Source organism: Pseudophryne corroboree (genome assembly GCF_028390025.1).
Source record: "Pseudophryne corroboree isolate aPseCor3 chromosome 3 unlocalized genomic scaffold, aPseCor3.hap2 SUPER_3_unloc_72, whole genome shotgun sequence".
Classification (NCBI taxonomy): Eukaryota; Metazoa; Chordata; class Amphibia; order Anura; family Myobatrachidae; genus Pseudophryne; species Pseudophryne corroboree.
In genome coordinates this window covers 211,792-238,792 of record NW_026967566.1, presented here as the reverse complement: position 1 = coordinate 238,792, position 27,001 = coordinate 211,792, and the positions used below count along the sequence as shown (strand labels likewise).

Below are 27,001 nucleotides of genomic sequence, written 5' to 3'. Positions count from 1 at the left end.
AGTCTGGAGGAGGGGCATAGAGGGAGGAGCCAGTTCACACCCTTTCAAAGTCTTAAAGTGCCCATGTATCCTGCGGATCCCGTCTATACCCCATGGTACTAATGGTGACCCCAGCATCCTCTAGGACGTATGAGAAAATAATAATAATAATAATGCTGCCACTATATAATAATAACAGGACACCACAGTCTGCTCCTCCTGTATAATACCAGGACACTATAGGCTGCTCCTACTGTATAATAACAGGACACCACAGGCTGCTCCCCCTGTATAATAATAATAATAATAATAATAATAGGACACCAATGGCCGCTCCCCCTGTTTAATAATAGCACACCACAGGCTGCTCCTCCTGTATAATACTAACAGGACACCACAGGCTGATCCTCCCGTATTATAATAATAACAACAACAACAACAACAACAGGACACCACAGGCTGCTCCTCCTGTATACTATGACAACACAATGTCCCGTGTATAGAATTACGGTAACGGCGGGGTCTGCGTCACCTGTATTACGGTAACGGCGGGGTCTGCGTCACATGTATTACGGTAACGGCGGGGTCTGCGCCACCTGTATAACGGTAACACATTACATTAATTACAGTAATACAGGCATGTCCAAACTGCAACCCTCCAGCTGTTGTGAAACTACACATCCCAGCAAGCCCTGACAAAGCTTTAGCATTCTTTGACAGCAAAACTGTGTCAGGGCATGCTGGGATATGTAGTTACACAATAGCTGGAGGGCAGCAGTTTGGACGTGCCTGCAGTAATAGGACACTAGAGTGTCAGCCACCTGTACAGGGATAATGCAGCACCAGAGGCTGCTCCAGCTGCACTATAACAAGGCACCAGAGGCTGCTCCCCCTGTAGTACAGAACCTGACACCAGAGCTGCTCAGCCTATAGAATAATAATAATATCATTACCTGCTGCCAGACACAGCAATGGCTGCTCTCTGCTCCTGCTGCCTTGTGGGAATGATAGAAGGAAGGCGGAGCTCAGACCAGGGGAAAATGGCCGCCGCTCCTGACGTCACTACACGGCCAAGGAACCTATTGCTTCTGCCGGACTGGTCTACAGGAAAATGGCCGCCGGCCTCCTGCACTGAGGACATATATGGTAAAATTATTTGCAGAGGGCGGGGCTGTGGGCGGGGTGGAGGAGGGGAGGGGCCAGTAACCAGGTAGCAGCCGTTGCCAATCATACCCTACTTCCTGCCTGTGCGTTCCACCTTACTTCCGGACTGTGCGTTCCACATGCAGGAAGTGAGTTTTCATCGACTGCTGCAGCCTCCCAGTGTTCGTGGAGATCAGGTAATGGCGTCTTACTATACAGGGGGAGCAGCCTGTGGTGTCCTGTTATTATTATTATACAGGGGGAGCATCCTGTAGTGTCCTGTTATTATTATTATACAGGGGGAGCAGCCTGTGGTGTCCTGTTATTATTACTATACAGGGGGAGCAGCCTGTGGTGTCCTGATATTATTATTATTATTATACAGGAGGAGCAGCCTGTGGTGTCCTGTTATTTTTATTATTATTATTATTATACAGCAGGAGCAGCCTGTGGTGTCTTGTTATTATTATACAGGATGAGCAGCCTGTGGTGTCCTATTATTATTATTATTATTATTATTATTATTATTATACAGTGGGAGCAGCCTGTGGTGTACTTTTATTATTATTATACTGGAGGAGCAACCTGTGGTGTCCTGTTAATAAAGACATATGTTATTATGTTTATGCTGGGGTGCAGCCTTTAGTGTCGTTGTTATTATTATTATTCATTTTATTATATGAAATTGTGGGGATTGAAAATATTGCTCAAATTCTCGGATATATTAAAGCAGAGACCATAATATCCCTGGCATGTGTAACAGATGATAATTGAAGCAGTATGAAGCAAATGTATATCACACTCCTGGGAGTGTCACAGTGACATCATTTAGATCTATAGTAATAAAGGTACATCACTGGGGAGGTAAGGGGATCTGGGAGTGTCACTTTGACATCACTTATATCTATAGTAATAATACAGGGACATGACTGGGGATGGGAGGGGATCTGGGAGTGTCACAGTGATGTCACTTATATCTATAGTAATAATACAGGAACATGACTGGGGAGGTGAGGGGATCTGGGAGCGTCACAGTGACATCACATATCTATAGTAATACAGGGACACGACTGGGGAGGTGAGGGGGACCTGGGAGTGTCACAGTGACAAGAGAAAGAAAGTAGACTTCTTTGTGGGCACACTCTTGTGAAGAAATAATTAGATATTCTCAAAGAGTAAAACATAACTTTTATTACAAATGATTAAGAAATTATTCAATCTCCTGAGAACAAATAATGTCTCCTGCCGCCTTTCCCCTGCCTGTCTCCTGCCGCCTTTCCCCTGCCTGTCTCCTGCCGCCTTTCCCCTGCTTGTCTCCTGCCGCCTTTCCCCTGCCTATCTCCTGCCACCCCCACCCTGCTCCCCACCTGCCTGTCCCCTGCCGCCTTTTCCCTGCCTGTCGCCTGCCGCCTTTTCCCTGCCTGTCGCCTTTCCCCTGTCTCCTGCTCCCCCTGGCCGGTCTCCTGCCGCCTTTCCCCTGTCTCCTGCCACCCCCTCTCTGTCTCCTGCCACCTCCTTGCCTGTCTCCTGAAACCTTTCCCCTGCCTGTTTCCTGCAACCTTTCCCCTGCCTGTCTCCTGCAGCCTTTCCCCTGCCTGTCTCCTGCCGCCTTTCCACTGCCTGTCTTCTGCCACCTTCTTGCCTGTCTTCTGCCACTTTTGCTACACCATCGGCTGGATCTGTGAATCCTGAGGTCACGGAGACTGTACGCCGCAGCTCCATGAATGAGGCCATGAAATTTCCCTCAGGAGACCCTGTCCCTTCACAACCAATTCTCACCCTTACACCACTTCATGGCTGCAGCCATACTCGTCTGACAACTCAGGACACATAGAGCACATGCTCCGTACGGGTTTTGCACATGAGCGGTGTACCGAACATCAGCTCATTGTGACTCCACCCACAATAGCGCTACACTCTAGATAAGTCCCATTATGCAGTACAGCCTTATGGGGCTGGGTCACAGGAACCTTGGAGACACTGACCAGGACTCTATGGCTGTGGGGAAATAGGAGACTTAATGACCACTCTATTTTATATTTACTATGTTACATGTGCAATATGTTTTATGTATTATATTTATTCCAAGTAACTCCAGCTGTGGGGAACGGAGTCTTTATTACACATCACACGTTCTGTATTCTCTCTGATTCACAAAGGATGGACAAGGACAGAAGTCACAGGACTGAGAGTATAATAAAAATCACCCTGGAGATCATCTACCTGCTGACTGGGGAGGTGAGTGGATCGGGGAGCGTCTCAGTGATCTTATATCTATAGTAATAATACAGGGACATGACTGGGGAGGGGAGGGGATCTGGGAGCATCACTGTGACCTTATATCTATAGTAATTATACAGGGACATGACTGGGGAGGTGAGGGGATCTGGGAGCATCACTGTGACATCACTTATATCTATAGTAATAATACAGGGACATGATTGGAGAGGTAAGGGGATCTGGGAGTGTCACAGTGACATAACTTATATCTATAGTAATAATACAGGGACATGACTGGGGAGGTGATGGGATCTGGGAGCTTCACCGTGAAATCGCTTATATCTATAGTAATAATACAGGGACATGACTGGGGAGGGGATCTGGAAGCAGCACAGTGACGTCAATTATATCTATATCAATAATACAGGGACGTGACTGGGGAGTTGAAGGAGTCTGGAAAAGTCACAGTGACGTCACTTATATCTATAGTAATAATACAGGGACATGACTGTGGAGGTGAGGAGATCTTGGAGCGTCACTGTTATGTCATTTATATCTATAGTAATAATACAGGGACATGACTGGGGAGGTGAGGGGATCTGGGAGTGTATATATTGATATTTGATGTCTCCACCATTACACAGGATTACACAATAGTGAAGAAGACATCCAATGAGTGTGAGATAACCAGCAGCCATCCCTGTGTATCTGGAGGACTGAGTAGAACCCAGAGCCCCATCACGGTGCCTCCACCTCACTCACTGACACATGAAAGACACAATGACCAGAAGATCCTGAAACTCACCAACAAGATCATTCAGTTGCTGACTGGAGAGGTGACTGCTGGGAATGGGACATTATACAGTAACACCAGGGGACGTGTCTGGGTGATGACTGGAGAGGTGACTGCTGGGAATGGGACATTATACAGTAACACCAGGGGATGTGTCTGGGTGATGACTGGAGAGGTGACTGCCGGGAATGGGACATTATACAGTAACACCAGGGGATGTGTCTGGGTGATGACTGGAGAGGTGACTGCTGGGAATGGGACATTATACAGTAACACCAGGGAATGTGTCTGGATGATGACTGGAGAGGTGACTGCTGGGAATAGGGCATTATACAGTAACACCAGGGTATGTGTCTGAGTGATGACTGGAGAGGTGACTGCTGGGAATGGGACATTATACAGTAACACCAGGGAATGTGTCTGGGTGATGACTGGAGAGGTGACTGCTGGAAATGGGACATTATACAGTAACACCGGGGGATGTGTCTGGGTGATGACTGGAGAGGTCACTGCTGGGAATGGGACATTATACAGTAACACCAGGGGACGTGTCTGGGTGATGACTAGAGAGGTGACTGCTGGGAATGGGGCATTATACAGTAACACCGGGGAATGTGTCTGGGTGATGACTGGAGAGGTGACTGCTGGGAATGGGACATTATACAGTAACACCAGGGGATGTGTCTGGGTGATGACTGGAGAGGTGACTGCTGGGAATGGGACATTATACAGTAACACCGTGGGATGTGTCTGGGTGATGACTGAAGAGGTGACTGCTGGGAATGGGGCATTATACAGTAACACCAGGGGATGTGTCTGGGTGATGACTGGAGAGGTGACTGCTGGGAATGGGGCATTATACAGTAACACTGGGGGACGTGTTTGGGTGATGACTGGAGAGGTGACTGCTGGTAATGGGACATTATACAGTAACACCAGGGGACATATCTGGGTGATGACTGGAGAGGTGACTGCTGGGAATGGGACATTATACATTAACACCAGGGGACGTATCTGGCTGATGACTGGAGAGGTGACTGCTGGGAATAGGACATTATACAGTAACATCGGGGACTTGTCTGGGTGATGACTGGAGAGGTGACTGCTTGAAATGGGACATTATACAGTTACACCTGGGTATGTGTCTGGGTGATGACTGGAGAGGTGACTTCTGGGAATGAGGCATTGTACAGTAACACCAGGTAAAGCGTCTGGGTGATGACTGGAGAGGTGACTGCTGGGAATGGGACATTATACAGTAACACCAGGGGATGTGTCTGGGTGATGACTGGAGAGGTGACTGCTGGGAATGGGGCATTATACAGTAACACCGGGGGATGTGTCTGGGTGGTGACTGCTGGGAATGGGGCATTATACAGTAACACCGGGGGATGTGTCTGAGTGATAACTGGAGAGGTGACTGCCGGGAATGGGACATTATACAGTAACACCAGGGGATGTGTCTGGGTGATGACTGGAGAGGTGACTGCTGGGAATGGGACATTATACAGTAACACCAGGGGATGTGTCTGGGTGATCACTGGAGAGGTGACTGCCGGGAATGGGGCATTATACAGTAACACCAGGGGAAGTGTCTGGGTGATGACTGTATCACTGTGTGTGTCAGGTTCCTATAAGGTGTCAGGATGTCACTGTCTATGTCTCCATGCAGGTGGAGGAGTATATAGAGGAACACAGGGGTCTGTACAAGGACATGATGATGGAGAATCACCGGCCCCTCACATCACTGGGTAAGAGGAGACTGTCATGTATTGTACAGGGGAGAGCAGGTATGGGGGCCCCCTATATACACACATCACCTGATAATCACATATATACACTGTACTCAGTCACTGTGTGTCTCCTACAGATAGACCCCGTAACAGAGATACCCCAGAGAGATGTCCCCGTCCTCTGTATTCCCAGGATTGTACAGAGGAGAATCACAGGATCCCACAGGAGGATCAGGTAGGTGGGATTTAGGGTCTCACCAATATACCAAAGTGACTGTCACTATATAATGTGTAGAGCAGCTGTGTGTGTCAATAAATTTGTATTGTTTAATCTATTACTGAAATCAACAATTATTACAGTCTTCTTTTATTGATGGTTTACATAGGGTGAAGCCCAAATAAATAATGTTAAAGTCAAAGCTACAGAGGGAGAAGAAGAGACGTATGTGACTGATATAAAGACAGAAGATATAGAAGGAGAAGAAGATACGTATGTGACTGATATAAAGGCAGAAGATATAGAGGGAGAAGAAGAGATGTATGTTACTGATATAAAGGCAGAAGATATAGAGGGAGAAGAAGAGACGTATGTGACTGATATAAAGGCAGAAGATACAGAGGGAGAAGAAGAGATGTATGTTACTGATATAAAGGCAGAAGATATAGAGGGAGAAGAAGAGACGTATGTGAGGGGTGATCAGCAGTGTAAGGAGGATGAGATCCCTACAGATATCAGCACAGGTGAGTAATAAACACTTATTACAGAAAAGAGTCACATATTCTCCTTTCTCAGTCCCTACAGCAATCTCTTATCCTACACCCTCCTCTGTCAGTACAAATTAGGGAACTTTATTTGCCCAGTGTGGATTCAGGAGCCATTAGCCCCTATAATACTCCTGCTCTCCCCCTCACATCATGTCACTGTGTTACCAGCCCAGAGATCTGACCAGTCTCCTCCCCACACTCTCTGGTGTATCTCATACATCAGGAGACATCAGCCCCTATTATACTCCTGCTCTCCCCCCTCACATCATGTCACTGTGTGTCACCAGCCCAGAGATCTGCCCAGTCTCCTCCCCACACTCTCTGGTGTATCTCATACATCAGTAGCCATCAGTCCCTATTATACTCCTGCTCTCCCCCTCACATCATGTCACTGTGTGTTACCAGCCCAGAGATCTGACCAGTCTCCTCCCCACACTCTCTGGTGTATCTCATACATCAGGATCCATCAGCCCCTATTATATGCCTGCTCTCCCCCTCACATCATGTCACTGTGTGTTACCAGCCCAGAGATCTGACCAGTCTCCTCCCCACACTCTCTGGTGTATCTCATACATCAGGATCCATCAGCCCCTATTATATGCCTGCTCCCCCCCTCACATCATGTCACTATGTGTTACCAGCCCATAGTTCTGACCAGTCTCCTCCCCACACTCTCTAGTGTATCTCATACATCAGGAGCCATCAGCACCTATTATACTCCTGCTCCTCCCTCACATCATGTCACTGTGTGTTACCATCCCAGAGATCTGACCAGTCTCCTCCCCACACTCTCTGGTGTATCTCATACATCAGGAGCCATCAGCCCCTATTATATGCCTGCTCCCCCCCTCACATCATGTCACTATGTGTTACCAGCCCATAGTTCTGACCAGTCTCCTCCCCACACTCTCTAGTGTATCTCATACATCAGGAGCCATCAGCACCTATTATACTCCTGCTCCTCCCTCACATCATGTCACTGTGTGTTACCAGCCCAGATATCTGACCGGTCTCCTCCCCACACTCTCTGGTGTATCTCATACATCAGGAGCCATCATCTCCTATTATACTCCTGCTCTCCCACTCACATCATGTCACTGTGTGTTACCAGCCCAGAGATCTGACCAGTCTCCTCCCCACACTCTCTGGTGTATCTCATACATCAGGAGCCATCAGCCCCTATTATACTCCTGCTCTACCCCTCACATCATGTTACTGTGTGTTACCAGCCCACAGATCTGACCAGTCTCCTCCCCACACTCTCTGGTGTATCTCATACATCAGGAGCCATCAGCCCCTATTATACTCCTGCTCTCCCCCTCACATCATGTCACTGTGTGTTACCAGCCCAGACACCTGACCAGTCTCCTCCCCACACTCTCTGGTGTATCTCATACATCAGGAGCCATCAGCCCCTATTATACTTCTGCTCTTCCCTCACATCATGTCACTGTGTGTTACCAGCCCAGAGATCTGACCAGTCTCTTCCCCACACTCTCTGGTGTATCTCATACATCAGGAGCCATCAGCCCCTATTATATTCATGCTTTCCCCCTCACATCATGTCACTGTGTGTTACCAGCCCAGAGATCTGACCAGTCTCCTCCCCACACTCTCTGGTGTATCTCATACATCAGGAGCCATCAGCCCCTATTATACTCCTGCTTTCCCCTCACATCATGGCGCTGTGTGTTACCAGCCCTGAGATATGACCAGTCTCCTCCCACTCTCTCTGGTGTATCTCATACATCAGGAGCTATCAGCCCCTATTATACTCCTGCTCTCCCCCTCACATCATGTCACTGTGTGTTACCAGCCCAGAGATCTGACCAGTCTCCTCCCCACACTCTCTGGTGTATCTCATACATCATGAGCCATCAGCCCCTATTATACTCCTGCTCTCCCCCTCACATCATGTCACTGTGTATTACCAGCCCAGAGATCTGACCAGTCTCCTCCCCACACTCTCTGGTGTATCTCATACATCATGAGCCATCAGCCCCTATTATACTCCTGCTCTCCCCTCACATCATGTTACTGTGTGTTACCAGCCCAGAGTTCTGACCAGTCTCCTCCCCACTCTCTCTGATGTATCTCATATATCAGGAGCCATCAGCCCCTATTATACTCCTGCTCTCCCCCTCACATCATGTCACTGTGTGTTACCAGCCCAGAGATCTGACCAGTCTTCTCCCCACTCTCTCTGGTGTATCTCATACATCAGGAGCCATCAGCTCCTATTATACTCCTGCTCTCCCCTCACATCATGTCACTGTGTGTTACCATCCCAGAGATCTGACCAGTCTCCTCCCCACACTCTCTGGTGTATATCATACATCAGGAGCCATCAGCCCCTATTATACTCCTGCCTCCCCCTCACATCATGTCACTGTGTGTTACCAGCCCAGAGACCTGACCAGTCTCCTCCCCACACTCTCTGGTGTATCTCATACATCATGAGCCATCAGCCCCTATTATACTCCTGCTCTCCCCTCACATCATGTTACTGTGTGTTACCAGCCCAGAGTTCTGACCAGTCTCCTCCCCACTCTCTCTGGTGTATCTCATATATCAGGAGCCATCAGCCCCTATTATACTCCTGCTCTCCCCCTCACATCATGTCACTGTGTGTTACCAGCCCAGAGATCTGACCAGTCTCCTCCCCACACTCTCTGGTGTATCTCATACATCAGCAGCCATCAGCCCCTATTATATTCCTGCTTTCCCCTTCACATCATGTCACTGTGTGTTACCAGCCCAGAGATCTGACCAGTCTCCTCCCCACACTCTCTGGTGTATCTCATACATCAGGAGCCATCAGCCCCTATTATACTCCTGCTTTCCCCTCACATCATGGCGCTGTGTGTTACCAGCCCTGAGATATGACCAGTCTCCTCCCACTCTCTCTGGTGTATCTCATACATCAGGAGCTATCAGCCCCTATTATACTCCTGCTCTCCCCCTCACATCATGTCACTGTGTGTTACCAGCCCAGAGATCTGACCAGTCTCCTCCCCACACTCTCTGGTGTATCTCATACATCATGAGCCATCAGCCCCTATTATACTCCTGCTCTCCCCCTCACATCATGTCACTGTGTATTACCAGCCCAGAGATCTGACCAGTCTCCTCCCCACACTCTCTGGTGTATCTCATACATCATGAGCCATCAGCCCCTATTATACTCCTGCTCTCCCCTCACATCATGTTACTGTGTGTTACCAGCCCAGAGTTCTGACCAGTCTCCTCCCCACTCTCTCTGATGTATCTCATATATCAGGAGCCATCAGCCCCTATTATACTCCTGCTCTCCCCTCACATCATGTCACTGTGTGTTACCATCCCAGAGATCTGACCAGTCTCCTCCCCACACTCTCTGGTGTATATCATACATCAGGAGCCATCAGCCCCTATTATACTCCTGCCTCCCCCTCACATCATGTCACTGTGTGTTACCAGCCCAGAGACCTGACCAGTCTCCTCCCCACACTCTGGTGTATCTCATACATCAGGAGCCATCAGCCCCTATTATACTTCTGCTCTCCCCTCACATCATGTCACTGTGTGTTACCAGCCCAGAGATCTGACCAGTCTCTTCCCCACACTCTCTGGTGTATCTCATACCTCACGAGCCATCAGCCCCTATTATATTCCTGCTCCCCCCCTCACATCATGTCACTATGTGTTACCAGCCCAGAGTTCTGACCAGTCTCCTCCCCACACTCTCTCATGTCAGCTTCCCTATAGGTCTGTCACCTATAGATCCCGTGTGTAAGGGGGTCTGTGTGTGTGCGGGTGTACACTTGTGTAACATGTCAGAAAGGGGGGAGGAGTCCTCTCCGGAGGAACCTATAATGGATGCACCTGAGGGGGGTGTAATGGCTCTTCCATCACAAAGGGAGCCTGAGTGGGTGAGAAAGTTGCAATATTTCCATGTTGGCACTATGTTCTCAGACTCAGAGAAACAGACTGTGTATTGGAGACAGTCTGTGGCGGATGCTTTATTTACTGATGCCTTCGGGGCCTCTACGAGGGTCCCCTCCGATTCCCAGAAAAGGTGCCTTTCACAAATTATGAAGGGGGACACTGACACTGATTCCGACACGGACGCTGACACTGGGGACTTGAGAGGGGTAGACCCCAAATTGGCCAGAAGCATACAATGTGTGATTGTTGCTATAACAGAGGTGTTGGAATTTCCTGACTGTGTACACACACCTGAGGAAAAGGATTATTTTAGAATAAATAAGTAACAGGAGATAACTTTTCCTCCGTCTAAGGATCTGAACAATTTCTTGGAGGGCGCCTGGGCTAACCCTGAGAAGAAATGTTACTATTCCTAAGAGGTTACGGGTTGCGTACCCTTTTCCTGAGGACGACAGACGTAAGTGGGAGACGTCCCCAGTGGTAGACACCTCAGTTTCTAGACTGTCTAAGTAAATGACTTTGCCTGCTCCAGGGTCAGCTTCATTAAAAGATCTGGCTGACCGAAAGTTAGAGACCACTCTTAAATCAATTTATACCGCTAATGGTACATTGCTCAGGCCCGCCATCGCAGGGGCGTGGGTGGGTAACGCGGTAGAAAAATGGGCACACAATTTAATGGTTAACATTGATACTGTGGAAAGGGACGAGGTACTCATTACCCTCGGCCACATCAAGGATGCGGCTGGTTATTTGGTAGAAGCCATGAAGGATGTGGGGCTGCTCGGTTCCAGAGCCACAGCTATGGCCATTTCAGGTCGCAGGGCTTTATGGGTCCACCACTGGAATGCTGATGCGGAATCAAAAAGGAATGTTGAGACTCTCCCTTATAACGGGGAAGCCTTTTTTGGAGACAAGTTAGATGCTATGATTTCCACTACTACTACAGGAAAATCTGCATTTTTGCCTTCCGCATACGTCCCCCCTAAGAAGCCGTATCATTCTCACACCATGCAGTGCTTTCGGCCCAACAAGTACAGAAAAACAAAAGGTAACCCCTTCTTTGCTGGAAGGGGTCGAGGTAGAGGCAGGAGGCCTGCTACCCCTGCTAGTTCCCAGGAATAAAAACCAGCAGCTGCCGCTGCAAAATCCCCAGCATGACAGGTACAGGTTGGAATTTCAAGATCTCCCCCCCTGCCGATTTTTCAAATCAGCCTTACCAGCTTCTGTCCCAGTCAGGACAAAAGTGTTGACCGCAATACAAAAATTATGTCACGACAAGGTAATTTCTTTGGTTCCGGAAGTACAAAGAGGAAATGGGTTTTATTCCAGCCTCTTTGTGGTACCGAAGCAGGATGGCTCGGTAAGACCAATTCTGAACCTAAAGTCCCTGAATATGTACTTAAAACGATTCAAGTTCAAGATGGAATCCCTCAGAGCGGTGATCTCCAGCTTGGAGGGAGGAGAGTTTCTGGTGTCGGTGGACATCAAGGATGCTTACCTGCATGTTCCCATTTATCCTCCGCATCAACCATATCTGAGGTTTGCAGTGCAGTACTGCCATTACCAGTTCCAGACATTACCCTTCGGGCTCTCCACGGCCTCGAGGGTGTTCACCAAAGTGATGGCAGAAATGATGGTACTCCTTCGCAGGAGGGGTGTCAAGATAATTCCTAACCTGGACGATCTCCTTATAAAAGCAAGATCCAGGGAGAAGTTAATACAGGACATTGCTCTGTCCCTTTCGATGCTTCAACAACACGGATGGATTTTAAACCTTCCGAAATCCCAATTGGAACCGACAAGGAGGTTATTATTTTTGTGAATGATACTGGACATAGAAGTACAGAGAGTTTTTCTTCCTGTGGAAAAAGCTCAGGAGATACAGGCGATGGTGAGACTAATCCTGAAACCAACACGGGTGACGGTTCATCAATGTATTCGCCTGCTGGGAAACATGGTGGCGGCCTACGAGGCTCTTCAATTTGGCCAGTTCCATGCCAGAGTGTTCCAGTGGGACCTTTTGGACCAGTGGTCCAGATCGCATCTGCACATGCATCAGACGATAATCTTGTCAGCAAAGACCAGGATCTCACTCCTGTGGTGGCTGCAAACATTTCACCTATTAGAAGGACGCAGGTTCGGGATCCAAAACTGGGTCCTTGTGACCACGGATGCAAATCTCCGCGGGTGGGGAGCAGTCACGCAAGGACACAGCTTCCAAGGAAGATGGTCAAGTCATGAAATGGTTCTTCACATAAACATTCTGGAGTTACGAGCCGTGTACAACTGCCTTCAACAAGCAACGCAGCTTCTTCAGGACCTGCTCATACAGATCCAGTCGGACAATGTGACAACAGTGGCTCACATAAACCGTCAGGGAGGAACAAAAAGCAGAGCAGCAATGGCAGAGGTGACCAGAATCCTCCTCTGGGCAGAAAGACATGCCAAAGCTCTGTCAGCAATCTTCATTCTGGGAGGGGACAACTGGGAAGCAGACTTCCTCAGCAGACACGATCTCCATCCGGTTCTGCGCATCCAACCTCCTTTTGTGCCTCCTGCGGCACCTTGGGATCTTAATGTGGTGTTGCAGTTCCTTAAATCGGACTGGTTTGAGCCTCTACAAGAGGTGGAGTTGAAGTTTCTCACTTGGAAAGTGGTTATGCTGCTGGCCTTGGCATCAGGCAGATGTGTCTGAATTAGCGGCTCTGCCTCACAAGATCCCTTATCTCGTTTTTCATGAGGATAGAGCTGAGCTACGCATGCATCAGCAATTTCTTCCTAAGGTTGTGTCTTCTTTCCATATAAACCAACCTGTGGTAGTGCCAGTGGCTTCTGGCACTTCAGCCATTTCCAAATCCTTAGATGTCGTCAGGGCTCTCAGGATTTGTGTATCACAGACAGTTCCGTTTAGGAAAACGGAGGCTTTGTTTGTTCTTTATGACCCCAACAAGATTGAGTGTCCTGCTTCTAAGCAGACTGTTGCTCGCTGGATCAGAGGTACGATTCAGTACGCTCATTCAAAGGCAGGCTTGCCAATACCGACTTCGGTAAAGGCCCACTCTACGAGCAAAGTGGGTTCGTCCTGGGCGGCTGCCCGGGGTGTCTCGGCTTTGCAGATTTGCCGAGCGGCTACTTGGTCAGGTTCAAACACGTTTGCTAAATTGTACAAGTTTGACACCTTGGCGTCTGACGACCTTCAGTTTGGTCAGTCAGTGTTGCATGAACATTAGCACTCTCCCGCCCGTACTGGGAGCTTTGGTACATCCCCATGGTACTGAATTGGACCCAGCATCTTCTAGGTCTAGGACATAAGAGAAAACAGGATTTTAATACCTACTGGTAAATCCTTTTCTCATAGTCCGTAGAGGATGCTGGGCACCCACCCTGTGCTATTTTACCCTGCATACTCGTATTATTATTATTATAATTCTTTACACAGTTCTCATGTGTTTTGATTGGTTACAGCGGTTGGCTGTTACGTTGTACATGCACGTTGGCATGGGTTGTGTTATGGCAATGTTTGGCGGCATATCTGTAGAGTGTGGGCTGGTATGAATCTCGCCCTAGTTTAATATTACTCTTCTCTCGAAGTTGTCCGTCTCCTCGGGCACAGTTCCTATACTGAGGTCTGGAGGAGGGGCATAGAGGGAGGAGCCAGCTCACACTAGTTAAAAAGTCTTAAAGTGCCGAAGGCTCCTGCGGAACCGTCTATACCCCATGTTACTAAATTGGACTCCAGCATACCCTACGGACTACGAGAAAAGGATTTACCGGTACTATAGGTATTAAAATCCTGTTTTTAAAAAATATATATATATATCAACAGCAAGAGATTAAAGGAGAGTATAGACCAGTGTTTCCCAACCACGGTCCTCAAGGGGGTGTAGTACGGCTGACCGGCGGTCTCCTGACCGCCGGTCAGCTTACCGACGCCGGGATCCCGGCAGCATACCGACGCCGGGATCCCGGCAGGGAGGAGCGAGTGCAGCAAGCCCCTTGCGGGCTCGCTGCGCTCACCACGCTGCGGGCTCGGTCCACTCTATGGGTGCCGTGGACACCCCCCGAGTGGAAATAGTCCCTGTTGGTCAGCATGCCAACCATCGGTTTAATGACCCGTCGGGCTGCTAGAGGAAGTCATGTGACTGTCGGTCAGCTGACCGGCGGTCACATGAATACCACCCCCTCAAGGCACACTAACAGTCCTGGTTTTAGTGACATCCAGACTTGAACACAGGTGACTTAATTAGTACTTCAGTTATTTTGATTTAACCATCTGTGCTGAAGCCTGGATATCACTAAAACCTGCACTGTTGGTGTGCCTTGAGGACCGCGTTTGGGAATGCCTGATATAGACCCTTTAAAAGACAAATTGGGAGTCTTAATCAAAAATGATAATGACATAGCGGACAAACTAAATGTAGTTTTTTTCCAACTGTATTTACAAGAGAAGACCAAATGCTGGGACTAACACACAATCTCAACAAAGATAATGTCCCACTGCTAAGTGCTTATTTAAGTGAGGAGGTAGTCTGTGACCGATTAATAAATGTAAAGCTTAATAAGTCACCGGGTCCCGATGGAATTCACCCAAGGGTTCTTATGGAGCTTCACTGTGAACTTGCCAGACCGCTATTTTTGATCTTTAAAGATTCAGTTATATCAGGTATGGTTCCCAAAGACTGGCGTATAGCGGAAGTAGTGCCAATATTCTAAAAGGAAAGTAAAGCTGAACCGGGTTATTATAGACCAGTTAGTCTTACATCTATAGATCCCTAAGAAGGGTCTTGGTTGCTTTTCCATTCCCAGAGGATGAAAAAATGAAATGGGAGTCTCCACCTATAGTGGACATCTCTGTTTCCAGGCTGTCAAAATAACTTGTTTTACCAGTCCCGGGAACTACCGCGTTGAAGGACCCGGCTGATCGCAAGGTGGATGCTACGCTCAAATCCATATATACGGCTTCAGGGGCTATACTGCGGTCTACTACTGCCTGTGCATGGATTTCTAAAGCTATAGCCAGATGGTCAATCACTCTGCAGGAGGACTTGACTACGATGGATAAAGGTGACGTTGATTTATTCTTACGTAACATTCAGGATTCTGCAGGGTTCAGGGTAGATTCCATGAAGGACCTGGGTTCCATGGCTGCGGGGATCTCCTCCATGTCCGTCTCGGCTCGAAGGGGTCTCTGGCTGCGTTAATGGATGGCGGACGCGGAATCCAGGAAAAGCGTTGAGGGCCTACCCTACACAGGTCAGGCTTTATTTGGGGAGGCGCTGGATGCGTGGATTTCCATGGCTACTACGGGTAAGTCTCCTTTTCTCCCCTCAGCTGCACCGGCTACGAAGAAGCCTTTTACACCAGCCACGTCGCAGTTCTTTCGGCCCGCGAGGCCTAGAAAGAACAAGCCTTCTCACACCTTCAGAGGTGGTCGTGCTAACGGAAAAAAGCCTGCTCCCGCAGGTTCCCAAGACCAGAAGCCTGCTTCTGGTACCCACAAGTACTGGAGCTAAGGGCCGTGTACAACCGCCTTCTTCAAGCAGCACACCTTCTACAGGTTTGAGCTGTTCAGGTGCAGTCGGACAACGTGACCACAGTGGCCTACATAAACCAACAAGGCAGAACGAAGAGCAGGGCTGCAATGTCGGAGGTGTCAAGAATCCTCTGGGCACAAAGGCACGCAGTGGCGATGTCAGCAATCTTCATTCTGGGATTAGAAAGCTGGGAAGCAGACTTCTTCAGCAGACACTATCGCCATCCAGGAGAGTGGGGCCTCCACCAGGAGGTGTTCGAGGAGGTAACTGGTTGGTGGGGTGGTTCCTCACATAGACACGATGGCCTCCAGTCTCAACAAGAAGCTGCGGAGGTACTGTTCCAGGTCGAGAGACACGCAGGCAGTGGCGGTGGACGCACTGGTTCACGTCAGTGTATGTGTTCCCTCCACTTACTCTGATTCCAAGAGTTCTTCAACTTGTAAGAAGAACAAAGGTTCTGGCAATCCTCATTGCTCCGGACTGGCCAAGGTGGGCTTGGTACGCAGATTTGCTGGATCTTCTGCAATATCCACGTCCCTTACCTCTTCGGGAGGATCTGCTGCTGCAGGGGCCGTTCGCTTATCAAGACTTACCACGGCTACGTTTGATGGCATGGCGGTTGAGCACCAGACCTTAGCTCGGAAGGGTATCCCAAGCGAGGTGATTCCTACCCTGATACAGGCTAGGAAGGGGGTAACGTCTAAATATTACCATTGAATTTGGAAAAAATGTGTGTCTTGGGGTGAATCCAAGAATGTACTGTGGTGGAGTTTCAGCTTGGACGTTTGCTCCTTTTCCTGCAAGCAGGTGTGGATATGGGCCTGAAAATGGGCTCCATCAATTGGCTGTCCTTCCTGAGGTTCAGACCTTTTTGACAGGGGTTCTGCACATCCAGCCTCCCTTTGTGGAGCCAATGGCACCCTGGGATCTTGATCCTGCAATCGGATTGGTTTGCGCCTCTACAGGAGGCTGAAATCAAGTTTCTCACGTGGAAGGCGGTCACTTTGTTGGCCTTAGCTTCTGCTCAATGCGTGTCGGAATTGGGGCTTTCTCCTGTAAAAGTCCCTATCTGATCTTCCATGAAGATAGGGCGGAACTCAGGACTCGTCCGCAGTTCCTGCCTAAGGTTGTATCAGCTTTTCATATCAACCAACCTATTGTGGTGCCAGTGGCTACTGACACCTCAATTGCTTCAAAGGCCTTGGATGTTGTGAGGGCTTTGAAGATTTATGTGAAGAGTACGGCTCGTCATAGGAAAACTGACTCTCTGTTTGTCTTCTATGATCTCAAGAAAATTGGGTGTCCTGCTTCTAAGCAGTCAATTTCATGCTGGATCAGGTTCACCATCCAGCATGCATATTTTACGGCAGGATTGCCATGTCCAAAATCTGTAAAGGTCCACTCTACTCGTAAGGTGGACTCTTCCTGGGTGGCTGCCCGGGGTGTATCGGCTATATAGCTTTGCTGAGCAGCTACTTGGTCTGGGTCGGACACGTTTGCAAAGTTTTACAAGTTCGATACCTTGGCCTCTGATGACCTCAAGTTTGGTCAAGCAGTTTTGCAGGAGCCTTCGCGCTCTCCCTGCTGTTCAGGGAGCTTTGGTACATCCCCATGGTACTTATATGGACCCCAGTATCCTCTAGGACGTAAGAGAAAATAGGATTTTAATTACCTACTGGTAAATCCTTTTCTCATAGTCTGTAGAGGATGCTGGGCGCCCGCCCAGCGCTGTGTTTTCCTGCTTTGGTTTTATAGTTCAGTACTGCCTGGTTCCTAGGTAAGTTCTGCGTTATTTACTGTTTCAGCTGTTGCTGAGTTTTTCGGCATGTTGGCCAGATTTGCCTGTTGGGTGAGTCTGGTATGAATCTCGCCACTATCTGTGTATTTCCTTCTCTCAAAGTATGTTGTCTCCTCGGGAACAGTTTCTAGAGTCTGGTAGGAGGGGCATAGAGGGAGGAGCCAGCCCACACTATTAAACTCTTAAAGTGCTCATGGCTGCTAGTGGACCCGTCTATACCCCCATGGTACTAATATGGACCAGCATCCTCTACGGACTACGAGAAAAGGATTTACCGGTAGGTAATTCAAATCCTATTTTTTAAACCTTAGATACTATGTTGCTATGTAATACAGAAGGAAACTATAGGTCAGTAAGGCAATACAGTAGGAATCTATAGGTCAGTAAGACAAAACAGTAGGAAACAGTAGGTCAGTAAGACAATACAGAAGGAAACTATAGGTCAGTAAGACAATACAGTAGGAAACTATAGGTCAGTAAGGCAATACAGTAGGAAACTATAGGTCAGTAAGACAATACAGTAGAAAACTATAGGTCAGTAAGACAATATAGTGGGAAACTATAGGTCAGTAAGACAATACAATAGGAAACTATAGGTCAGTAAGACAATACAATAGGAAACAGTAGGTCAGTTAGACAATACAGTAGGAAACTATAGGTCAGTAAGACAATACAGTAGAAAACTGTAGGCCAGTAAGACAATATAGTGGGAAACTATAGGTCATTAAGACAATACAAAAGGAAGCTATAGGTCAGTAAGACAATACAAAAGGAATCTATAGGTCAGTAAGACAAAACAGTAGGAAACTGCAGGTCAGTAAAACAATACAGTAGGAAACTATAGGTCAGTAAGACAATACAGTGGGAAAGTGTAGGTCAGTAAGACAATACAGAAGGAAACTATAGGTCAGTAAGACAATACAGTAGGAAACAGTAGGTCAGTTAGACAATACAGTAGAAAACTGTAGGTCAGTAACACAATACAGTGGGAAACTAGGTCAGTAAAACAATACATTAATACCCCTTTCACATCGCACTAAAAACCCGGTATCGACACGGCATATTGCCGTGTCCAATCGGGTCAGTGTGCGATGTGAAAGGTCCTTTTCTGAATTAGCGGATCGCCTGACTCGATAATTCAACCCGGTAAAAAAGAAGGGTTATTACCGGGTTGATTACCAGATCAGGTGCAGTGTGAATGGGAGCCGTTCCGATGCGACACGGCTCCCATTCACAGCATAGGCGGCGCAGGAGATGAGCTCATCTCCCGGCACCGCCTTCACCCCCGCCCCTGCTGCTGCTGCACCCTCCGCTGCTATGGCAACCGACCCGGTATATTGCCGGGTCGGAAAGCCAGCAACGGAGTGCAAATGCTGGATCCCACCCGGTAAGTACACGTTTCTCTTACCGGGTAGGATCCGGCATTTGCAATCTGAAAGCCGCATAAGACACCATAGGTCAGTAAGAAACTATAGGTCAGTAAGACAATACAATAAGAAACTATAGATCAGTTAGCCAATACAGTAAACTATAGGTCAGTAAGACAATACTCTAGGAAACTATAGGTCAGTAAGACAATACTCTAGGAAACTATAGGTCAGTAAGACAATAAAGTAAGAAACTATAGGTCAGTAAGACAATACGATAGGAAACTATAGGTCAGTAAGACAATAGAGTAAGAAACTATAGGTCAGTAAGACAATACAGTAGGAAACTAAAGGTCAGTAAGACAATAAAGTAAGAAACTATAGGTCAGTAAGACAATACGATAGGAAACTAAAGGTCAGTAAGACAATAAAGTAAGAAACTATAGGTCAGTAAGACAATACAGTAAGAAACTATAGGTCAGTAAGACAATACAGTAGGAAACTATAGGTCAGTAAGACAATACAGTTGGAAACTATTGGTCAGTAAGACAATACAGTAGGAAACATCTAAAAAGCCTTTTTAAATGAGTTCCTCCTAACACCGCACAACTGCTCAGTGCGCAGACATTTGTGCGCAAAATAAAAAACCTATGGAGAATTATCACCAATAACTTTTTGCGGCTAATTGGATAGGGAGTTTTTGCGATGAACTGAATCCCCCCCATAAAATGTTTATACATACAGTATGATGTTACATTGAGATTACCGCTGGAGGAAACTCTGCCACAATCTTATTGAATGTAATTTAGCCCGTCCTCGTATGGGTGTAATATATTAATATATTCTTACTGACCAGGATTACCAGCACTGAATGAGTTATCACCCAATATAATATACATGCCGATGTTTAACAACAAATAGACTTGTTTGTTTATTACATTATTCACCTTTATACATTTACCTTTGTGTTTAATATATCACTGATTTATCTTACATACTATACTGTACTTAATAAAGGTTATATATTATTTATTAGTGCACAAACAGGACAGCACTTTCTCTTCTTTGGTGTTTTATTATTGCAAAGTCCATGTCACCTCTAGTAATCCCACGTGAGCGTCCATGTCACCTCTAGTAATCCCACATGAGCGTCCGTGTCACCTCCAGTAATCCCTCATGAGCGTCCATGTCACCTCTAGTAATCCCACATGAACGTCCATGTCACCTCTAGTAATCCCACATGAGCGTCCATGTCACCTAGTAATCCCACATGAGCATCCATGTCACCTCTAGTAATCCCACATGAGTTTCCATGTCACCTCTAGTAATCCCACATGAGCGTCCATGTCACCTCTACTAATCCCACATGAGCGTCCATGTCGCCTCTAGTAAACCCACATTAGCGTCCATGTCGCCTCTAGTAATCCCACATGAGCGTCCATGTCGCCTCTAGTAATCCCACATGAGCGTCCATGTCACCTCTAGTAATCCCACAGGAGCATCCATGTCACCTCTACTAATCCCACATGAGCGTCCATGTCACCTCTAGTAATCCCACATGAGCGTCCATGTCACCTCTAGTACTCCCACATGAGCGTCCATGTCACCTCTAGTAACCCCACATGAGCATCTGTGTCACCCCTAGTAATCCCACATGAGCGTCTGTGTCACCTCTAGTAATCCCACATGAGCGTCCATGTCACCTCTAGTAATCCCACATGAGCGTCCGTGTCACCTCTAGTAATCCCACATGAGCGCCCATGTCACCTCCAGTAATCCCACATGAGCGCCCATGTCACCTCTAGTACTCCCACATGAGCGTCCGTGTCACCTCTAGTAATCCCACATGAGCGTCCGTGTCACCTCTAGTAATCCCACATGAGCGTCCATGTCACCTCCTAGTAATCCCACATGAGCGTCCATGTCACCTCTAGTAATCCCACATGAGCGTACATGTCACCTCTAGTAATCCCACATGAGCATCCATGTCTCCTAGTAATCCCACATGAGCGTCCATGTCACCTCTACTAATCCCACATGACCGTCCATGTCGCCTCTAGTAATCCCACATGAGCGTCCATGTCACCTCTAGTAATCCCACATGAGCGTCCATGTCACCTCTACTAATCCCACATGAGCATCCATGTCACCTCTAGTACTCCCACATGAGCGTCCATGTCACCTCTAGTAATCCCACATGAGCGTCCATGTCAGCTCTACTAATCCCACATGAGCGTCCATGTCAGCTCTACTAATCCCACATGAGCGTCCATGTCTCCTCTAGTAATCCCAAATGAGCATCCGTGTCACCTCTACTAATCCCACATGAGCGTCCGTGTCACCTCCAGTAACCCCACATGAGCGTCCATGTCACCTCTACTAATCCCACATGAGCGTCCATGTCACCTCTACTAATCCCACATGAGCGTCCATGTCACCTCTAGTAATCCCAAATGAGCGTACATGTCACCTCTAGTAATCCCACATGAACGTCCATGTCAGCTCTACTAATCCCACATGAGCGTCCATGTCTCCTCTAGTAATCCCAAATGAGCATCCGTGTCACCTCTACTAATCCCACATGAGCGTCCGTGTCACCTCCAGTAACCCCACATGAGCGTCCGTGTCACCTCTAGTAATCCCACATGAGCGTCCGTGTTACCTCTACTAATCCCACATGAGCGTCCATGTCACCTCTACTAATCCCACATGAGCGTCCATGTCACCTCTACTAATCCCACATGAGCGTCCATGTCACCTCTAATAATCCCACATGAGCGTACATGTCACCTCTAGTAATCCCACATGAGCATCCATGTCTCCTAGTAATCCCACATGAGCGTCCATGTCACCTCTACTAATCCCACATGACCGTCCATGTCGCCTCTAGTAATCCCACATGAGCGTCCATGTCACCTCTAGTAATCCCACATGAGCGTCCATGTCACCTCTACTAATCCCACATGAGCATCCATGTCACCTCTAGTACTCCCACATGAGCGTCCATGTCACCTCTAGTAATCCCACATGAGCGTCCATGTCAGCTCTACTAATCCCACATGAGCGTCCATGTCAGCTCTACTAATCCCACATGAGCGTCCATGTCTCCTCTAGTAATCCCAAATGAGCATCCGTGTCACCTCTACTAATCCCACATGAGCGTCCGTGTCACCTCCAGTAACCCCACATGAGCGTCCGTGTCACCTCTAGTAATCCCACATGAGCGTCCGTGTTACCTCTACTAATCCCACATGAGCGTCCATGTCACCTCTACTAATCCCACATGAGCGTCCATGTCACCTCTACTAATCCCACATGAGCGTCCATGTCACCTCTAGTAATCCCAAATGAGCATCCGTGTCACCTGTAGTAATCCCACATGAGCGTCCATGTCACCTCTAGTAATCCCTCATGAGCGTCCATGTCACCTCTAGTAATCCCACATGAGCGTCCATGTCACCTCTAGTAATCCCACATGAGCGTTCAGTGTTGATCAAGCTCCAGTCTAAGCATCCTAACTTTTTTGTTTTTTAATAAACATAAAATTAATGATTACTGGTAAAAATGTATGTTATAGAATTATATAATGTATCCTGTTATAGAATTATATAATGTATCATCTTGTCTACTCATTATATTTATTAATGTATTTTATTTCCAGCAGATGGACACACAAGCAGGAATATCTCAGAAGGATATCTAATGTTATCTCTGGATTCTGAAATAACAGATAATGACAGTAGGCAGGATTCTCCAGGAGCTAACCCCATTACCCAAATTATTCATCCAGCTCTATCAGCTGATCCCTCTGATCCTGAGAAATGTTCTCCTGATCACTCTGATATTGGTGCATCTGTTACAGCTCTGAGAGTAGATACAGTGTTTCCGTGTTCTATAGATGCCATATGTTTTACACAGAACACAAACCTTATTACTAATCAGCCAGCTAAAGCAGATGAGAGGCCATTTGCATGTTCTGAGTGTGGGAAATGTTTTACATATAAATCTTATCTTGTTAGACATGAGAGAAGTCACACAGGGGAGAAGCCGTATTCCTGTTCTGAGTGTAGAAAATGTTTTGCATGTAAATCAGTTCTTGTTACACATCAGAGAAGTCACATAGGTGAGAAGCCATATTCCTGTTCTGAGTGTCGGAAATGTTTTGCACGGAAATCAGCTCTTGTTATACATCAGAGAAGTCACACAGATGAGAAGCCGTATTCCTGTTCTGAGTGTGGGAAATGTTTTGCACACAAATCACATTTTGTTACACATCAGAGAAGTCACACAGGTGAGAAGCCGTATTCCTGTTCTGAGTGTGGGAAATGTTTTTCATCGAAACCAGATCTTGTTAGTCATCAGAGAAGTCACACAGGTGAGAAGCCATATTCCTGTTCTGAGTGTCGGAAATGTTTTGCACGGAAATCACATCTTGTTGTACATCAGAGAAGTCACACAGGTGAGAAGCCATATTCCTGTTCTGAGTGTGGGAAATGTTTTGCACACAAATCACATCTTGTTATACATCAGAGAAGAAGTCACACAGGTGAGAAGCCATTTTCCTGTTCTGCGTGTGGGAAATGTTTTGTACGGAAATCAGATCTTGTTACACACCAGAAAAGTCACACAGGTGAGAAGCCATATTCCTGTTCTGGGTGTGGGAAATGTTTTTCATCGAAACCAGATCTTGTTACACATCAGAAAAGTCACACAGGTGAGAAGGCATTTTCATGCTGTGAGAGAAATGTAACCGCTCTTGTTGAACATATTAGACATTACCCAAGTACGTAACCATTTAAATCTTCTGGAGTATAATTATCACTGTCATGCAATGTTCCTCAAGGGGGAATCCTATCTCCTATGATTTATAAAATATACATGCTACCACTGGGTGATGTAATCAGACGTCATGGCCTGGTCTACCACAGCTATGCAGATGACCTGCTTCTTGCTCCATGTACTGAGAACCTAATACCAATCCTAAATGGTTGTCTAGCTGAGCGCCAGGGGTGGATGATGCCAGTTAGCTGTGACTCAGTCTTTGTGAAACATAATAGAAGCTCACCAACAAAGGACAAGACTTTACCAACCATCTGGATTTATGTTTTGGTGTTCAGAATTGCAAAATACTGAACGTGTGCTGAATCTTTGTGTTGTCCTGGTATGTGGCTGACACAGACATCAGGTATCCGCCACATACAAATCCACATTCTTCCATCTGTGGACCATAGCCAGAAACAAGCTTTTGATTCCCTCAGAAGTTCATAGACTACTGCAATGCCATCTGCCTGGGTCACCCAGCAAAAGAATTACAGAGCTTGCAGCTAGTACAGAATGCAGCAGCCAAGCTGTTACCTAACCAGCTCATTCCTGCCACATAACACCCATTCTCTACTCCCTTCACCGGCTGCCTGTAAGATGACAAATCTATTTCATAATTGGCTAACTGACCTTCCCAGCCCAACATTACATGGTCCAAGGTACTAGAAGCAGCTTCTGCCTCCTTACTGCCCTGCTGGCTTCTACAGATGAAGGACTGTTACCAGCAGTACCAAGAATCTCCTGTCATTCATTTATGGGTTGAACGTTTAGCTTTGCAGTCCTGACCATGGAACTCACTGCCTTGCACAGACCAAGAGACCACCACTCTAGAGACCTTCACAAGCAAAAGAAATCTGAAAAGTTCTTTTTCCCAACAAGTGGAAAAAAGAGTTGAGGCGCCGATATGAAAATATAATAAACAAACAAACCATATAACAGTGTATAAGTAATGATTTATTTAAGATATAAAACTATTTGTATATATAAAGTACCGGCCGGTAGATATAAACAGATTAATACAATCCTTTAAATAGAACAATTTAAAACAAGTGCATTCCTGTATCTGAAAGGCTACACTCCAAGATATCCTTTGTAGTAAACATGTATCAAAATGCTCACAAAAAATATATATATGTATAAATGTCCAACTTCGTAATTAAAGATACACTTCCCGTCCGCTGGTGGCAGTTCCTTTATATGCGGACATATCTGGAAGTCCGTGAAGTAATTTTTAGTATAAGGTTGGTTTATGTGATACTCAGGGTGGAATATTAATTTGCTCAATGACTTGTACTGTGGAGCAGTCTCTTAATTATTGTAACCCAGAATGGGCACGCTATAGGCAGTCTTTGTATCGCTGTACAACAAGAGGGGCACTCTTATCCTTCGTGCAGATATTAGATAACTGAGTGATGGGAAAATTAGACGGCAAGGATTTTTATTAGCAAGAGGTGTATAATCATGGGCTCACCTCGTCCTCCACACTGGTCAGACTGCCGCTTCCAAATTAGGCTGCCAGCGTTATTGCAAACGCTCGTCTTTCCCACCTCTGTTACATAAACTTCTCCCTCTGCGACGTGACGCTAGACACTGTGCTGCACCCGGGCTGACCGGCAGATATTGCTTCACAAGCAGACTGGTGACTGTTACTCACGCTTTTCATTAATGTACCTCTATTTACTTCCTAAATAATACGTCCCAAATGCTTAGGTCTTTTTTCTGCTGTTTATTTAGTATCTTGTGCTTTGTGTAAATGTGAATGTCTAATACCAGTTTGCACAATCTGTATTGCTGCACGACAGTATGGCGGCCATTGGAACGTGTTTTCACTTCTAGTTTGCCTAACTTGTTGCAGACACTCATCTTGATCAGGAGTGCTGAGTGTTTTCTGATACAAGATCCTATCCATATATACCCTGTACATTACCATGTGCATTAGAGTCACCCGGGTTCCATCTGCGGTGGTTTGTTGTATGTTACATCTATATGGTGCGGATACTCCCCTGTATGATTTCATAATAAAAGCTTTTGTTTGCATCTAATTATTACATTATAGCTTCTTTTTATTCTATTTTATATTCCCGTCTGAGTAATTACGCCATAATGTTTAATCTCGGAGTGGACCCCAGAAGATGTAAAGAAACCGTGTAAGTGTTCCATCATTCTGTTTCGTGTAAGCATACAGGTAAGTGATGGCACGGTGGTCACTGACCGTCACATTCAGGTGGTATAATGGAAGTGGGACTGTCTCGGCTTATTCTAGTCTACTGCAGAAATAAAAAAACTCAGCCTTTATCCTGCTTATAAAAATGACAAAGCCCATAAATCAAGCTTGGTCAGACAAGACAGAGGCCACATTAATGGTGGCACATCATATAGGCTGAGGACCCATACTTCTGGGATATATGGCATAACTCCCTCTTCACCCACAAAACCTTCCCTTCACCATTCACAATGTCCACCATTGCCCATTCAGAAGGGACACAACTTTCCTTTGCTATTCCACCTCCTCCTCTACAGAGCCCAGGACCATCTCCATGACCATTTCATGTTTATCTGGAGGCCTTGTATCTGGGAGGTTCATGGCCTGAGATGACCACAGAACCACCAGGTAGTGGGCAAGAAGAATCCACAACCTCCTGAGGAACTGGAGAGTCCAAGGATCCACCCCACATGAGGCAGGGAAGGGTCAAACACAGGGTCTGGCTCACCAATTTCCTTCCTAAAAGCTGCTCTTTACCCAGTTTGGTACCTCTGGGATCCCACTCCAATTTCCCTTGAGAGTCCTTACTAATCCCTTCTGAACCTACCAGTTCCTTCCCCTTCCAACCACTCCTCCTTTTTAAGCTTTTCACCACCTGCTGTGTGAGTACCATCCAACTACTCCATTCCTTGACTCATTGGTGTAGCATCCCCCTTCT

General features: G+C 46.9%; 1 protein-coding gene across 1 annotated transcript in view; it reads left to right on the top strand.

Annotated features, from left to right (window-relative positions):
• The first annotated feature begins 3,215 nt into the window (after window positions 1-3,215).
• Window positions 3,216-27,001, top strand: part of LOC134984681 (zinc finger protein ZFP2-like) — a 123,091-nt gene continuing 99,305 nt past the window's right edge. Inside the window, exons 1-6 of the mRNA XM_063950205.1 lie at window positions 3,216-3,360; window positions 3,987-4,178; window positions 5,808-5,886; window positions 6,006-6,103; window positions 6,255-6,609; window positions 22,921-23,889. Coding sequence (XP_063806275.1) covers window positions 3,283-3,360; window positions 3,987-4,178; window positions 5,808-5,886; window positions 6,006-6,103; window positions 6,255-6,609; window positions 22,921-23,889 — 1,771 coding nt within the window. The 5' untranslated portion in view covers window positions 3,216-3,282. The remainder of the gene's footprint in view (window positions 3,361-3,986; window positions 4,179-5,807; window positions 5,887-6,005; window positions 6,104-6,254; window positions 6,610-22,920; window positions 23,890-27,001) is intronic.